At 44.5% G+C, this 16,508-nt stretch overlaps 1 protein-coding gene across 2 annotated transcripts; it reads left to right on the plus strand.

The window, feature by feature from the left end:
* Positions 1–2,682: 2,682 nt before the first annotated feature.
* Positions 2,683–13,491, plus strand: Ska1 (spindle and kinetochore associated complex subunit 1). 2 transcript variants are annotated; one of them, XM_087895918.1, is made up of 7 exons: positions 2,683–2,743; positions 3,398–3,493; positions 6,956–7,080; positions 8,995–9,092; positions 11,457–11,594; positions 12,516–12,685; positions 13,197–13,491. In XM_087895918.1, exons 2-7 carry the CDS (start codon positions 3,409–3,411, stop codon positions 13,343–13,345), a joined length of 765 nt encoding a protein of 254 aa, XP_087752044.1. In that variant the 5' UTR covers positions 2,683–2,743; positions 3,398–3,408; the 3' UTR covers positions 13,346–13,491. The 2 variants fall into 2 exon arrangements, with proteins under 2 accessions (XP_087752044.1, XP_087752043.1); XM_087895917.1 differs by having other exon boundaries at positions 2,684–2,875.
* The last annotated feature ends 3,017 nt before the right edge of the window (positions 13,492–16,508 follow it).

A 16,508-nucleotide genomic window follows, 5' to 3' on the forward strand; every position in this document is an offset into this window, starting at 1 on the left:
TCTTAGGGTTTTTATTGCTGTGAAGAGACACCATGACCATGGCAACTCTTACAAAGTAGAACATTTAATTGTAGTGGTTTGCTTTCAGTTCAGAGGTTTAGCCCATGAAAACAAGGCAGCACGCAGGCAGACATGATGCTCGAGAATGAGCTGAAATTCCTATATCTTGACCCACAGGCAACAAGAAGTGATCTGACTTACTGCATGAAACTTGAGCATATATGAGACCTCAAAGCCCACCTCCACAGTGACACACTTCTTTCAACAAGACCACACCTATTCCAACAAGGTCACACCTCCTAATAGTGCCACTCCCTTTGGGGGACCATCTTTTTTCAAACCACAACACAAGTTTGGAGAAGTTTTCTGTCATTATTTTCACATTTTCACATGTTTTCCCCCCTATGTGTCCATTTTTGTCCCTGTGACTAAAGACCCAAAAAACATAAATAGGAGAAAATAGTTTGGTTCAGGTTCTTAAGAATTCAGTAGTCACAGAGTATCAGGGTGGCAGAGGTTGCTTACATCGTGGTAGCTCAGAAGGAGAGAAAGAAGGGAGGAGGGAGACAAAGCTAATGGGCTCCTCCCTGCTGCCCCACCACACACACTCCTGCCACTCCCCTACCACCATTTATTGGGTGGTTGTTTTAGACCCTTTTCTTGTTACTGTGACAAGAATAATACCTGACAGGAGCCACTTAATAGAGAAAGGAGTAACAGCAGTGAGTGGCTGGGACTCCTCATACCTCCATGGACCAGAAAGCAGAAAACCATGCAATCATAAAACCTCAATGACTGCTCCCAGTCACCCACTTCCTGTAAAGATGGTTCTACCTCCTAAACACGGACTCCATGCTTCCCAAACGGTGTCACCAGCAGTAGAAGCAACATTTATAGTGTAAGCATTTAAACACATGAGCACATGGGGGACATTTTTCATTCAAACCACCAGGATGTTGCCTACAGTCAAGGCTGGTCTCCCTCCTTTACGTCACCGTTTCTAGAAACACCTCTCAGAGGCATCCAGCAGCGTGCTTTACTTATCTCCTAGGAATCGCATAGTCCAAGTCGACAGGCAAGGGTTTCCCTTTCCGCCTCTGACGCCCACATCGCATGCTCATGCGCATACATTGGTCTGTTGGATAGTGGACTCACAAGTCCCCTAGGACCTGTTTTTCTTTCTTTCTTTCTTTCTTTCTTTCTTTCTTTCTTTCTTTCTTTCTTTCTTTCTTTTTTAAATTACTGCTCCTCAAATTTAATAATTGTCATTGCTGTTTTCAAGATCCCCGATCCTTTCTTCAAGCCGCAGCTTCCAGGAAAATACCTTAAAGTCTTGAGGGGAGTCTCTTACCCTCAGCTCATCCTCCTTCCCTTTGCTTGGGACAAAGGCTTGAGGCCAGACAAGCGGTTGTCTTGCAAGGATGTCAAGAACTTGGGCATTTGATACTGTGGCACTAGTATCCCGGCCCTGGAATCTTTCTCCCTTTTCTCAGCAGGGAAGATGAAACTTTTAAAATATGAAGTAGCACATGTGTACTTACTGGGTTTTCATTGACCCTTCACACTCTCTCCCCACCCCCAACTCAACCCTTTTCACTTTCATATCATTGAAGGACCCCAACTCATTTTAGTCACAGTTATGTCATTTTGCAAAGAAGCTCAGTTCAGAGAAGGGCCCCTGGAATGCTGAGCAAAGCAGGATACCTGAGGTCAGAACGAGGACAGCCTTATTAGTCTGCAGGACAGGGGATTTATGGTCAGACATCTGGTGAGATACCCAGGACAGCCTTATCAGGCTGCGGGACAGGGGATTTATGGTCAAGACATCTGGCCTAGGTGGAAACAAAGACTTCAAAAGACTGACCATATATGCTTGAGATAGGGACAGGTCAGTTATCCGGTTTCTTTGGTCCAGGCCAAGGACCACGAGGCCTGCCCTCAAATTCACCCCTCGCCTCATTCAAACTGACCAATGGGACTCCTGTAACCGCGCTTTTGCTTCTGTAACATTGCTTCTGCCTATATAAAGATAACCCAAGACGTAGCTCGGGGTGCTCAGTTCTCCATGTGACTGCAGCACCCACAGGCCTGTGAACATTAAAGTTTGCCTCTTGTTCTTGCATCCAGTGGCTCTCGGACCTGGTTCTTGGGCACGGGTCTCCACGCGTGTGAGACACCCTCTGGGTGCTCTTTCATCATAAATGTTTGCAATTTTTAATATGGCGTTTGCATTCCCCTTTATAGAGTAGCTAATCCCCATAAAGGCAGAATCTTTAAGCTCACCAACCTGGCTGCTTTTTGGAATCATACGGGAGTCTTTTAAAAACATGCTGTAAGTGCCTGAACTCAGGATTTCTGTACGGTCACTGGTGTTTGTAGAAGCGTCCCCTAACGAACTCTGCAGCAGATTTCCGAGACCCACTTTTATAGCAAGCGCTAGACAGCTGGCTGTGCTGTGATCGTGGAGGACGATGAATAAATTCACCTGTGAGCGCCAGGTCTCAAAAAGCAACCTTTCCGCGCTAGAAGAGAGCCAATCCGACCCCAGCTCCGCCTCCGGGCCCCGCCTCCCTCCCGACCCCGCCCCGGGCCCGTCTCTTAATCCCGCCTCCAGACCCCGCCCAGACGCTGCGGTGTTGGGCGGAAACTTATTTGCTAACAGAGTCTGCGCAGTTGAGGAACGCGCTTGTGCGCTTGCGCTTTCAGGGCGCCAAGGCCGCCGGGCAGTTTGAATTTTAGTTCTGTAAGCAGCATTTACGGTTCGGTGTTTTTGCAGTAGTCCGGTGCTTTCACGCCCCAGCCGCAGCGAAGCGTCTTCGCTCCCAGACCCCGCGAGGTCCCTGGCCCCGAAGCCGCCGGAGGCATCTCTTAGCAGGTGGGGGGACCGGGCGGCGCGGAGAGAAGGCTCCCCGCTTCTCCGACTTTGGTTTCCAGCCAGGCGCGGCCATCCGGGATCTGCGCAAAATCGTAAACGTTATGAGATTTCTTTTACGATTTTGTGCTTGGTAACTGCCTTGCACGGTTCTCCAGTATAAACTTGACGATGTCGTGTCATGGTGTCCAAAGACTGGACACGCCTGCTCAAACCGGCATCTTTTCACCTATCCTTGCAAGGACTTTTCGCTCCATCTTACACCCAAAGTATGAGGCCTCGACTCCCCGAAAAAGATAGTAGCTCAGGTTTAATGTGTCTAGATATCCAGCAGGAGCCTCCAAGACATGTTACCATTGTGTGTTTTTTAGACACTGAATGTAGAATTGAGAGGGGAAAAAAAAGCGCCCTCTAATTGTGTTCTTTCAAAGCAATGTTGTTTACTATTTTTAGGTTTTGAAAGTGAATGGAAATTTGATTTTACGTAACTTTCTTTTAAAAAGCGTTTCTGTATGTTTTATTCAGCTGTTTGGAAGATGGCCTCAGATCTAGAACAGCTATGCTCTTATGTTAATGAGAAGATTGACAATATTAAGAAAATTCTGTTGATAAGAAATCTTGGTAAGTGAAATCAACTCATTGCTTTGGGGAACACACAGTGCAACTTGCTTATTGTCCTGTTATGAGTGTCTCTTAGTAAGGTAATTTTAGATTTCCAATAGTGATTTTTCAAAACGCAGAGGCGACGTTAAGTAATGGGGAATATTTAACTTTACTTATGTTTTTCTTAGATATAGGTCCAATAATAAGATTTGAAGCATCCAGGGTTCTAGAGCTGAAAGGACCTACTACCTCAAGAGACAGAGAAAAACAAAAACAAAACCAACCAACCAACCAACCAACCAACCAAATTAAAACTTCAAGTGAAAAAGATCTACTAAGGATGAAGTCACCCATAACCAGTTAGCATTCTATTTTGGAGAAAGCTTATCCCTATGTATCAGGGTGAGACAGATAATTGAAAATGAAATTATTGTTTGTTTTGTTTTTTGAGGTAGGGTTTCTCTGTGTAGCTTTGGAGCCTGTCCTGGCACTCTCTCTGTAGACCAGGCTGACGTCGAACTCATAGAGATCTGCCTGCCTCTGCCTCTCGAGTGCTGGGATTAAAGGTGTGCACCACCACCGCCCAGTCAAAATGAAGTTATTGTTAAGGCATAAAGGTCAGAGAAACAGATGATTTTTGTCAAATCTAAAATGTTTAAAAATCGAGTTTCCTGGCTTTGTCCAGGAGAGTTCAAAGCTGTGTTAATAGATAGTGCTCTGTCTTCTGGAAAGACTGTGGAGCTTTTGCTGTAGTTTGTGGTGTGGATTGATAGTTTAAGGTTTTAATTTTCTTTGAAATAATGAAATTCTGTTGAATATCCCTCCTAGAAATTTGATATTTCCAGTACTTATTTGAGAACTCCTAACAAAGGAACCAGTTTATTTTGTGGTTCATGGTTCACATTCTATAGAAAGTTAAATCTAAAACATCTGTGAACTCAACATAGCAAGCCCTCTCATTTTATACTCAAGGAGACCAAGACTCAAGAGACTTGCCCACGTAATCTATCTTCTGAACACTCGGGGTCGGGGAGGGATAATGGTTCTCAGTTTGAATTCCCACTGCGTGTCTTCCCACCCATATACCACTTTTCCACGTTTATTGAAGAAAATCTGGTCAGTCATTGCAGCACACACCTTTGATTCCAACACTTGGGAGTCAGAGACACGCGCAGGTGATCTCTGTGAATTTGAGGCCAGCTTGGTCTACTGAGTGAGTTCCAGGACTGCCAGAACTACGTAGTGAAACATTGTTCAAAACAAAAAGAAAAGAAAGAAATTGGATTTTTAATGGTTAGCTTTCTTTGGGTTCTCTTTATGAGGGCTGGATAAACATAATTTGGGGGTCTATAAAGTTGGATTCAAACAACCCCACCAAAGTCTGGCTGAAGTAGGGGAGTCTACTAGACCGTTGTCCTTAGTAAATGAGAAGAGTCTTTGTTTCCACCTCCTGTTTAATAAAATCTAGTAGCTTCTCCCACTGACTGCCATAGCTCACTAGATACCTAACATCAAGTATGAGCTTGCTGAGATGCTTGTGTTGCTAAAGTGTAAATGTCTAATTTTCTTTTCCTTTGAGATAGCAGTGGTCAGGACAGACACTATATCCAGCCAGTTAATTCTTTCTAAAATTATTCTTAGTACAAACATCAGTACCCTTTTAACATTAACTTATCAGACCCAGGTCGTTAATTACAGCCCTTGGGAGGCAGAGGCAGGCAGATCTCTTGAGTTGAAGGCCAACCTGGTCTACAGAGTGAGTTCCAGGGCAGCCGGGGCTGTGTAGTGAGGCCTTGTCTCAAAAAAAAAAAAATCCTGAAATTAACTTAGCTCATTTTGGTGGTTGTGAATTGAGTGTCAGATAGTGCCTGCGCTGCAAAGCTAGAGTGAGCTGGACCTCACAGGGATGTCGTAGTTGGCATTTGACAAGAGCTTTGCTACTTTCCAGATGCAATGTTAAGTCTTCCTTGTCCTCCCATGTAATTGTCTTTGCAGCAACCCCCGTGACAGTTGTTGCTCTTCAGACTTCAGGCCAAGAGCATCCTGCTATTTCCTTTTGTCTCCACACAATCTATGGATGTGGTCACAATGTTCCTCACTTCTTTGTATTTCCTTGTCTGGTTGTTTGAAGCACATATAAAAACTTCCTTCTTTTCTTTTTCTTTTTCTTTTTTCTTTTTCTTTTTTCTTTTTTTTTTTTTTGGGATAGGGTCTGTCTATGTAGTCCTGGAACTCTGTAGACCAGGCTGGCCTTGAATTCACAGTCATCCTCCTGCCTCTGCTTCTGTCTCTGCCTTCGCCTCCTGAGTGCTGGGAGTAAAGGAGTGCCCATTCATACTAGACGGGCATCAAAACTTTTAAAGCTACTCTTAAAATAACATTTTGTCTTTGTTTGCAGGAGTTGCTTTTCTGCTTCCACGGTGATCACAACCAGGTTGTCACTTAAGCTTGGTAGCAGATTCCGTTACCTGCTGCGCCATCTTGCTTATTCTACATCACTTCTAGTTGTAGGGAACTTCAGGTTTTCCAATCCCTTTCAAATCCAAGTCCAGAGAGGTGCTAGGTGATACGAGAAGTGTAAAGACCCTGTTTATAAGAATGTCTTGTCTTCCAGGCACTCAGTCTGTGTTTTTGTTGTTGTTTCTTTCTCTGATTGAAGGTTTTGAGTCCTGGGGATGGTGTGAATATGAATTCCAAATTTATATTACAAATTCTCGGAGACTCTGCCCCTTTATATAAATAAATACACTGGAAGGGCAGTATAACATGAGTTTTTTTTAGGTTACACTTTAATAAAATGTCCTCTGAAGCAGGGTAACAGCCTCACTTGAGATTTTTCATTTCTAACACCCTGTGGTTTGAGGTCTCAGAGTCATTGGCTCTTATCCATAGTAAGGTCAAGGGTGGGCGGTCACTGAGACCAAAAGCCTCCTCTCTAACATTCCTCCACATGTAATGACTGGGATTATTGTCCCCTCTGCTCACACTCCCTTCTTGGTGTCTGTGAGTCCCACCTCATGTCAGTCCAGGAAGAATGACTTCTCCCTCGTGAATGCTTATATACAGGTGTTCATTATTTCCGGATGTTGTTATATTGAGCAGATTTGCCAGAAATAAAGGTAGCAGGAAGCACGTTTTACTTGCCTCTCTCTTCTTCCTCTTCCTTACTACTTTGAAATTAAAGTTAGACCAGGCCTGGTGGCATACAACTGTAAGCCCTGCACTGAACAAACTGAGGCAGGAGGATTTAAGTTTGAGGTCAGACTGGGCTACTGCATAGCAAGAACCTGTCATATAACAACAAAACAAGACAGAGGAGGTTTAAAGTTATCTATGGAGACAGGTCTCAGGTTGAAGAACCTGTCCTTCCCAACACAAATGTTTTCCTAAGGCATAGCTGTCGATTCTAAGTTTACTTGGTACTTGCCTGTTTTGGTTTTCTATACACTTTGTTTTCCATTTTCTCTTTCTTTATAACAGGCCAAGAACCTGCCTTGAAGACCACCTTAAGTAAAATAGGAGATGAGATCATTACAGTAAATGAACTTCTAAATAAATTTGAATTGGAAATTCAGTATCAAGAACAAACCAACAGGTCACTTAAGGTAACGCCTTCCTAACCGGAAAGCTGAAAGCGTAGACACAAACTCCTTAATCACCTGGTTTTTGTTGTTGTTGTTGTTGTTTTTTCTTTTCTTTTTCTTTGTTTTTTTTGGGGGGGGGTTGGTTTTTTTTTTTTGGCTTTTTTTGTTTTTGTTTTTGTTTTTGAGACAGGGTTTCTCTGTAGCTTTGTAGACTAGGCTGCAGGCTGGCCTCGAACCAACGGAGATCTGCCTATCTGCCTCCTGAGTGCTGGGATTAAAGGCATGTACCAACGCTGCCTGACCAGGTCATTTTTAAGGATCCTTTGTTTGTAAAGTTCTTGGCTTTGTAAATTAGTCTATAAAGTAACATTTGTGTTCTCAGTATAAAGGAGTTTCAGAGTGGCAACTCATTCTGTATACACAACAGCATAGACCTTTTACTAAACGGAAAGTTTTTGAAGAATATTTGTAGGTAGGTTTAATGTAGACGAATGATGGCCTGCTAGAATGCTGAGCGGAGAAGACCTGCCCTGAGAGAGAAGGTCGCACCTTGGTCACCCTTGGTCCTCTGCCACACTGGAAAACCTCTTCACCTCTTGAGGTCTCAGCATCCTCATTTAAAGGATAAGGGAAGACTGGTTCTTGGCTGCTTTCTGATGTTTGTTTCTATAAAGTACAAGGTCTACTCATTAAAGGAAAGCTTGACCTCACGTGCACTTTGGTTGTAAGTGAGACTTCTAGCTGACTTCTGCCGTGCAGAGTGTTTGTGGACTTTCCTGATGAGGAAAACAGCCGGCGCCCTCACCATGTCGTGCTGGCATCACTGTGGTGCCCAGGGAGGGTGAGCCTGCAGTCTTCGTGGTCTGAGAAGACTCGCCAGCTCTAGGCATGGGCACACTTATGCTTATGCTAATCCCCAGTCGAAAGTAAAACGTGGCCGTGAGCATAATTTAGTTCTTGGAAAGAAAATGTCATAGAGCAAAATGGAAAACAGTGTTGGTCCATCAGTGTCCACCTGTCGAGGAGCATACCAGTTCCTGGACATGAGAGCCCAGAGTGTGTTCACCTGAGACAAGGCTGTTCACATGGCTGACAGCCAGGTGTCAAGAACCCAAAGTATAGCATATTTTCTGAATTAAAATTTAATTTAATTAATTTAATATTTAGTTCATTCCCCCAAGTTCTAATAGACGTTCACATACACTGTACACAGATACACACACTGTACACACCTACCTACACACACTATACTATATGTGTGTGTACAGTGTGTGTATATATATATTCCCACATACTATACACTATGTGCATACCACACACTTACACATACACACCGAAACACTCACACCAAACAAAACCCCTAAACTTAAAACTCAGAAACTAAGAGCGTGTGAGCGCCTCCCGTCTGGGTTGACCGTGGTCCCTCTGGTGCTGCTTCCTAGGCAGCACTGGGAACGTGCGCTAACTCAATAAGAGCAGTTTGCTAGGTTGAGAAACATCAATATTTCATCTAGTTCTTGGTTGCTTCCCAAGGTTAAAGTGTTTGGGAAAGACTTAAACTTCAACTCAATCTCGTGATTATAATGTGATTGATTATAGTGCTTGTTCTCTGGAAAAAAAAAAAATCCAATAGGGAAAAGGGTCATCTAGAGACAGCGCTAGAAGTTACAGGTCTCCCCTCTCCCACCCCACCTCCTTTTGTTCCTGTGTTGGGATCCAGCCCAGGGCCTTGTACTGGGTAGGCAAGCGCACGGCTGCACCCTTAGCTCATCATTGTTGTTTTGTTGTTCGTCTGAGTTGCTGGATTTGGTGCTTTCCCACTGCGTCCTGGGTCTTCAGCCTGTCCCAGGACTGTGAGTATCACAGTCTTCTGACTGTACACACATCACACATGTAGAGGAGGATGTCTTGTTCACAAGTGTTTTTAACACTTAGGAGCTCTGTGAATCTCTTGAAGGCGATTTCAAAGCTGTGGAGCATCTCAGAGAACACATTCCTTCCTGTCTGCCTCAAGCGAAAGCCGCCGAGAGCCTGTAAGTATATTCTGACTCTTGCTGTCTTGAGGTATTCGTGGAAACAAATACCTCAGTCTTTTTCTGCCACGTTCTTGAATATTTTGTCAGTGTTCATTCGGTTTCTTGTCTCCTCCAGTTTCCTCATTCTGCACCTCTGAGGAAAATAGCCCCTTCCCCAGCAAGGCTCCCTTGTACACTTCCCAGCTCCCTCCCCCATTCTTAGACTTTCAAGCTTTGACCAGAACGTTCTTTGCTGTGAGAGTAGGGTTTTTAGTAGCATCACTATCTCCTTCCACTAGATACCAGTCTCATGCCTCTGACCAGGTGGACAATGAAGGTCCCAGGACATCTCCAAGATTTTGACCTCTGTGTAGTATCTCATTGGCCCTTGCGAACCAGGAATACCTCTGCCTTTAGGATAAGCTAAGTTTAGGGAGTCCTGAAAAACACCTGGAGAAGCTGTCAGCTTTACACTGCCATTTTCCCAGAGGAAAATGCCTGGCTTTTAGTTACCAATGCCCTGCTCTTGTGAAAACAATGGCTTGAAGGTTGCAGGGAGACAAGTTTGTCCTCAGCTCCATGTCTGTTCCTCTCTCACCCAGTTTGTTTCTAGGTGCTGTGTCCCTGCTGCCCTGTGCATCCTTGGCTGGCATCCTCAGCTGTGGCTGCCTCCTTTTCCTCCTCCCTTCCATAAGCGGTAGCTCTTGTATGCTTGCCTGACTTTGGCTGTCAGTGCTTGGAAATGTCCAGGTCTGCTCTTGATGTCTAGTTCTGCTGTTCTAGTGGCCTGCTGGAAATCTGCTCTCTCTCCAACTTCGCACATCCAAGGCTGAACTCAGTGATTCTTTTGTTACCCATGTATACAACCCTTTGCTTTTGGGCCTAGGCAGGGCCTTTCTGTCCTCACTATCTCTTGTTCTCTTAGCCCCCAGCTGTCCAGTATGTCTCAGGTTTTGTGTCTTTTCTTCCTTGTTCCTATTGCCTGGCTCTGAATAAGATCCTCTCTCATTTTCTTTTTGTCTTTGTATGTAAGAGTTTCTGTGTCGTGCCCGGCCCCCATCTCTCCAAGCCTGATACCAAAATTGTGTTTCTAAAAGGTGCTTTCAATGTGTACAAACATTCCATGGCTAATTTAATTTTTGAAGTGTATCATATATAGAAAAGTGATTATAATAGTATATATAAAAATTGAAGAATAGTCGGTATCCATGTATGTACGAGTTAAATTCAGAACAGTGTATTACCAATATCATAAAACACTTCTGATGCAGACCCTCCCTCTGTAGAGGTAATGGCTATTCTAGCCTTGAAAATGCTTAGGATTTCCTTGCAAGAAGAGAAGACTGCCTGGGAAAGTCGTGAGTGAATATTAGGGAAAAGAGCCTCATGGTTATTTGTCAGGGATGTAGAGTGGGCTGGACATGGCTGTCCAGGGGAATGTGGCCAGCAGAACAGAATGTAGCCCAGCTTCTGCTATCCAGGTCAGGTCAAAGCAGTTTTGAATAGGTTGAAGATGTTTCCAGTGGATACGGTGAGCTGGGCCTGCAGGAGTCATCAGATACATTGATCAGGAGGAGAAAGTTGAGGAAAGAATCAAGACAAGTCAGCCAGTTTAATGGTGGAGGTCATGTTAGCATTCAGCAAAGAATGGTGCGTCACTGTTGGATTTATTGTAATTTCTACCATAATTCTACTACACAGCTAAGGTAGTATTTCAGATTTTATGGACAGCCCACAACAACCAGTCGTGTTTGCTGTGCTCTGGGTCTGATCCCTTGCTGTTGTCTTTCTGGGGCATTCCTTTTCTTGTTTCTGTGTTGGATCTATAGATTTCTGATCTGGATGTCTTTCTTGGAACATTTCGGCCATTGTGGGAACTGCTGTCTCTTCCATCTTGGCAGTTGACCCCAGCCTATTTCTAGACTCCATTTGCCAGAATGAGGCCACAGTGGGTAGTGACTAATAGTCAGAACTAACAGAAGACACCAGGATGGACGGGAGATGCTGCTGCTTCCTGGTGCACAGCTGCTTCCTGGTGCACAGCTAGGGAAGAGCAGAGAAGCTGTTTGGAGTTTAGCTCAGCTTTACATATGCTGACTGTGAGAAGCAAACAGGACTACTGGTGTGTTGTGTTCTGCTCATGACATGTTTGAGTATATAAATGAAAATAGTCATACTCTGAAGATTTCGGAACTTAATTTTCAAAATTCCTTTCACAGTTTAGATCTTCATAATCAAGGGGTAGAGCTAGGAAGAAAACATTGGTTATGAAATTATTAAACCAGGGTATGTCACGCATTTGTAGTCCCCCACTCCGATTAAAAAGAAGTGTGGTGTGCAGCTTGATTCTAATAGTTACCTGTGTTCATCTCTGCTCTGTAGGGCTAACGGAGCTGATCCGAATCCTCCAGAGCCAGTCAACGCTGAGGAACCTGTCCTGGCAAAGAAGCCTCCCAAAGAACAGAGAGTAATTAAGGAAATGCAATTTGTAACGACTGATGAATTCAGTGGTGTTCCTGCGTAAGTACTGAGCATAAATTCTAATGTTCACTACTACTAATCAACATGCATGATTGTTTAAGTCATAAAGCTTGATTGCATGAATTGTAACATGTAATGTTGAAGCAAAAAGGCCAGGAAGTGTTTGCTTGTGTATCCCTAGCTGGTTTAGAACTCATTATATAGACCAAGCTGGCCTTGAACTCACAGAGATCCACCACCTCTCCTAAGCACTGAGGTTAAAGGTATGTGCCACCACACCCTTGTACTATGTCACTTTGTGGTTTGGTGCCTGCCACTTTTCTTGCAGGAAGTCCAGCATTTTAGGTCCATTCACTGTTTGCAGGAATCCTATCATCAGGGGGAGGGAGAAATGTAATTACATTATCATCTCAAAGGGAAAGTGTGAGGGACAATTTCTAAAGTAACTGTGTCCATGGGAACACTTAGCCTCCGACTGGATGTCTCAGTCAGTCCCTCTCCTGGGGGCTCAGGGAAACTCAGCTTCTGACAGGGCGTCTCAGTCAGTCTTTCTCCTGGGGGCTCAGGGAACCCTCCTGAAGAGGAGGTGGAAAGAGTGTGAGAGCCAGAGGGGATGGAGGACACCAAGGAATCAAGTCCTCTAAATCAGCATGCTGACGCACATTTGAACTCACAAACTGAGGCGGCACGCACAGGGCCTGCATGGGTCTGCACCAGGCCCTCTGTATAAATTGTCCAGTTTAGTGTTTTTATGGGATCCCTGAGTGTGCAAACGAGTAGATCTCTGATTCTTGTGCCTTTTCTTTTCTTTCTGTTTCTCTCCAATTCCAATGTGCTAAGTTTTTGTTTTACCTTATTTTATTGTTTAAAAAAGTAGTAGAAGTAAATATTTAAATATATAATAAAGAAAATATAAAATATAAAAAAGAATAATCATATACTTTTTTTTAAAAAAACCAGGTACATGAAATCCCGTTTGACATATTGTCAAATTAATGATGTTATTAAAGAAATTAATAAGGCAGTGGTTAGTAAATACAAGATTATGCATCAACCAAAAGCATCTATGACTTCCGTGAAGAGAAATCACTACCAAAGATTTGTTAATGAAGAAACGAAGGACACAAAAGGTAAAGTGGTGGAATCTATGAGGAGGGCATGTCAGCTGCTTGGAGGACAAGCCTAGAATTCTAGGAAATGGTGCATCTAGAGTTGTTTGTCCCCAGCCGTGCTGACCCGTCACTGTGTGCTGGGCAGCTCTTAGCTTCAGTCTTCTTTAGTGCCCTTGACCCATTTTGCAGACTAGACAAAGAGTTCTCAGCTCACCCAAGGTCTTCTAGTTAAATGATGGACTTGCTGTGGGTTCCTTTCTGTTTACCATCTCCGCAGAATGTCTCTGGAGTGAGCTGTTAAGGCACACTAGCACTGCCCTCGACAGCAGGACCACCCTGAAGAAATGCGGCAGTGATGTCAATTTGCCTCAGTCGCTGGAGCATTGTTTTAGCAGGAATGCCATTTCCGCTGTGTTTAGTATTTGGACAGGGACAGTAAGAAGGACTCAGCCGTTCACAAGGTGCTTCCATACAAACGTCTGTGAGGATGGGACTCGTGGAAGTTAGAACCTGCTGCTTCTCTTTCCAGGTCGTTATTTCTTCGTGGAAGCTGACCTAAAGGACTTCACGAATTTGAAAACCGACAAGAGGCTGTACGCGATCTTGAACATCTTGCGACATTGCCAGAGACTATCAGAGGTTCGAGGAGGAGGACTCACCCGATATGTCCTAACCTGAGGCTTTTGCAGGCTCAGGACTGAGTGGCAGTAGAGTATAGAGAATAGTCTTGACATTTCATGTGTAATGTCTTTAAGCTTCCATTTCATGGTCTTGTTTCTTATGGAAAAGAAATTTATTTGAATAAAGCATATGTATTTTCAAAACATACTGCCTATAGGGATGGGGATAAAGCTGGGACTCACAGCAAGTGCATAACCAAAGTCAGAACAATATATCTAATCTCATATGTGGAACCTAGGTTGAAATTACATGTGTGAAGTGCAGATCATGACAGAAAAGAGATCTTGAGAAGTGAGGGGAGGGAGAAACAGAAGATAATGGGATGGTGTCATAGGAGACCAGAAGGGAGGGGTTATCTGGGAGCCGCCAAGGGGAGCGGGCAGCAAGCACAGGAAAGGGGCGGGGTGGGGGTTAGAATAAAGTACAATGTCACACAGGGTATGAAGATGTATCGTGGGACTCATTTCTTCGTATGCTAACTTAAAAATTAATTTTAAAAAAATCACTGCCTTTCAGCAGGTATTCAACCCTGCCATGTCCAGCCTCCGTATGGGTGTGCAGTGAAAAGTACGTCAGTTGTGTGAAGTGGACGGCACTGCAGGTGCCATGCACACAGATTTGATGTTGGGAAAGATGAGGAAACCCAAGCCCTCTGGGATGTAACGTCTGTGTACTGATTTTCTGTGTGTCCGTAGGGAACAGCTTGCAAAAAACGCATTCAGCATCAGCCAGCCTGTTCGCCTCATCTTCACTCCCAGTTCTCTGTTCAGAGTTTCTAAGACCCTCGTAGTGTCCTAAGTGATAGGTGCATCTTGTGTTGGACCCGGCTCCTGACGGTAGTTCTCAAGTGCCTTTGAATTTCCTCTCAATCAGAGCATCTTTTGTTCTGATTATAGTGAGGTGATTCTTGGATGGCTTCAAGGTGGGAGCTGCTTACCAGAAAGACAAAGCCATGACTAGAAAATTGCAATTTCCAGCTGATCCCAGGGAGCAGATTGGGCTGGAGATTAATTATTGATCATGCCGATGGGCTGCGTCTGTGTTATATCCTTTACCTGTGAAGTCTGGAGAGCTTCCTGGTTGGAAAACATTGCTATGCCAGGAAAGTGGTGCACCCCAACTCTATGTAGACAGACATCCCTGTGCATGAGACCTTTGAGGCAACGTCTTTATCCAGCTGCTGATTTGTATACACTCTTAAAGCCAAATCCAGTGCTTTCCTGCATTTTTTAAAGTTGTCCTAGCAAAATTACCAAACTCCTAATAATGGACTTATATTAGTCAGAGTTCTCTAAAAGGGCAGATTCAGTGGGATAAAAAATACATTTATGAGTTTAGGTAGGTTTTTGAGTAGGCAGAACAACAAGATCACACTGGAGAATCTGTGAACCCAGTAGTTACTTCGTTCTTGAGACTAGATGCTGCAATAATCCGAGTGGTCCTATAGTAATTCTAACTGGAGGGGCAACAATGGGCAATTACTTAGTCCACAAGGTAGGGACCTCAGTAGTCTGATCTGTGGAGAACTACTGGTCCCTAGTCCATGATGATAACTTGGAAATGCTGGTGACCAACCAGCAGCAGCAACAGTGCAAATTAGCTGTTGGCAAGAGGGAAGGCCAGCTGAGCAGGAGGCAAGATGGTCTTGCTGTTGACATCCACGATGGTCTTGCTGTTGACATCCACTTTATACCTGCGCTGCCAGCAGAGAGTGCAGCCTACAGTTGGAGTGGGTCTTCCCACTTCAGCCAAGGCAATCAAGACAGTTCTAAACGTGATTCTAGCCTGGCAAGTTGCTATTAAAGCCAACCTTGATAGGTTATAGAAACTTTGATTTGTAGCCAAGCAGGCTGCAAGTGTGGGTAGTTTGGGGAACCACTGGTTGTGATGTAATCTGAAGTGGGGGTGGTCTTGTGGGACTTTTCCCTTAACCAGTGGGCTACACTAACTCTAGGTCATGTTGGCATTGAATTGTGGGATGCCTGTCGCTATCCAGATTCTTGGAGAGTTGGTACCTGTTGGGGGGAAAGCCCTGCACATTGGGATCTGTATGTGGGGGTTTAATAGAGGAAACAGCTTTTCCTAGCGAGATGCATATGATAAGCTGTGAAGAAGTTGAAAGGGGCCAGGAGAAAATGGTAATTGGATTCTAAGAACTTTGTCATGTTCCTCTTTGCACCTGGGGAGACTGTCTGATCTATTAATAGCTGTGCCATCTGCTTGCCAGGCTCATCCCTGTGGTAGAGAAAAAACGTGTACCATGCTGCAACTGCCAGTGAATTACAGGCCCTGCATATTCATTATTAGCTGTCTTCTTTAATTCAAATGCAGTCATGCTTTTACTTTTTTTGTGGTTCTAGAGGTCAAACTTGTAAGGGTCTGAGAAAAACCCCCCAAAGAAGACCAACAATTACGTATACAATAACAAGAGCACTTTATTGATCCCAGTGTTGGGGTGGCAAAAGAGCAGCCCCCCCCCCCAAGAAGGTCACAAGCTTCCAAGGAGGATTCCAGAGAGGAGGGATTAATCAGTGGCAGCTTTGCAGGCTTCCAAGGTGTCCGCTGCCTTCAGGAAGTCATCCACATACTGATGTTGGGGTGGGCTTGTTGGTATTCACCAAGTCCTCGTGGAGTGCTTCATCAAAGATGTTAGGAGAGTTCTTGAACCCTTGGAGTAGCTGTGTCCAGGTCTTCCCTGCTAGAGATCTTTCCTTCTGATTTGAGTTACTAAAGGCTGTGTCAAAGTTGTTTACCAGCTCTGCTTCATGAGCACGTGTTGCCTTGGCCTTGAGGATCAGAGGACAAGGTTTTCACCTGTTGACCCACCTGACTGTTGGGTATATAAGCCTCTGTGGTGCTGTTGTATAAGGAGCTACTTACCAGTGACTAGAGGTCCGTGTCTCTGTCTCTCTGTCTCTGTGTGAGTCTTTGTGTGTTTCAACCTCCAGCCCCTTGCCCGAAGCTCGCGAACTGTATGGTGGCGCATAGAGTGCAGACAGGCGTTGTGCACCACACAGGTCAGCTCTCCTTTGAATCCATCCTCTGCATCCGCCCATTGGAAAGCAAACATAGGCTGCCTGGCTGGAGCCAGTGGCAGGTGTTGCACTGGTCTGCAGTAATTGGAATTGGGCTTTTTTTTTTACTGGCAATAGGAGTGTGT

Source organism: Myodes glareolus, chromosome 13 (genome assembly GCF_982192425.1).
Source record: "Myodes glareolus chromosome 13, mMyoGla1.1, whole genome shotgun sequence".
Taxonomy (NCBI): Eukaryota; Metazoa; Chordata; class Mammalia; order Rodentia; family Cricetidae; genus Myodes; species Myodes glareolus.

Coding starts and splice junctions, on each gene's coding strand:
- Ska1 (XM_087895918.1), top strand. CDS start 3,409: ATGGCCTCAGATCTAGAACAGCTATGCTCTTATGTTAATGAGAAGATT. Junction 11,595..12,515: donor GAATTCAGTGGTGTTCCTGC/GTAAGTACTGAG, acceptor TAAAAAAACCAG/GTACATGAAATCCCGTTTGA. Junction 12,686..13,196: donor AGAAACGAAGGACACAAAAG/GTAAAGTGGTGG, acceptor TTCTCTTTCCAG/GTCGTTATTTCTTCGTGGAA.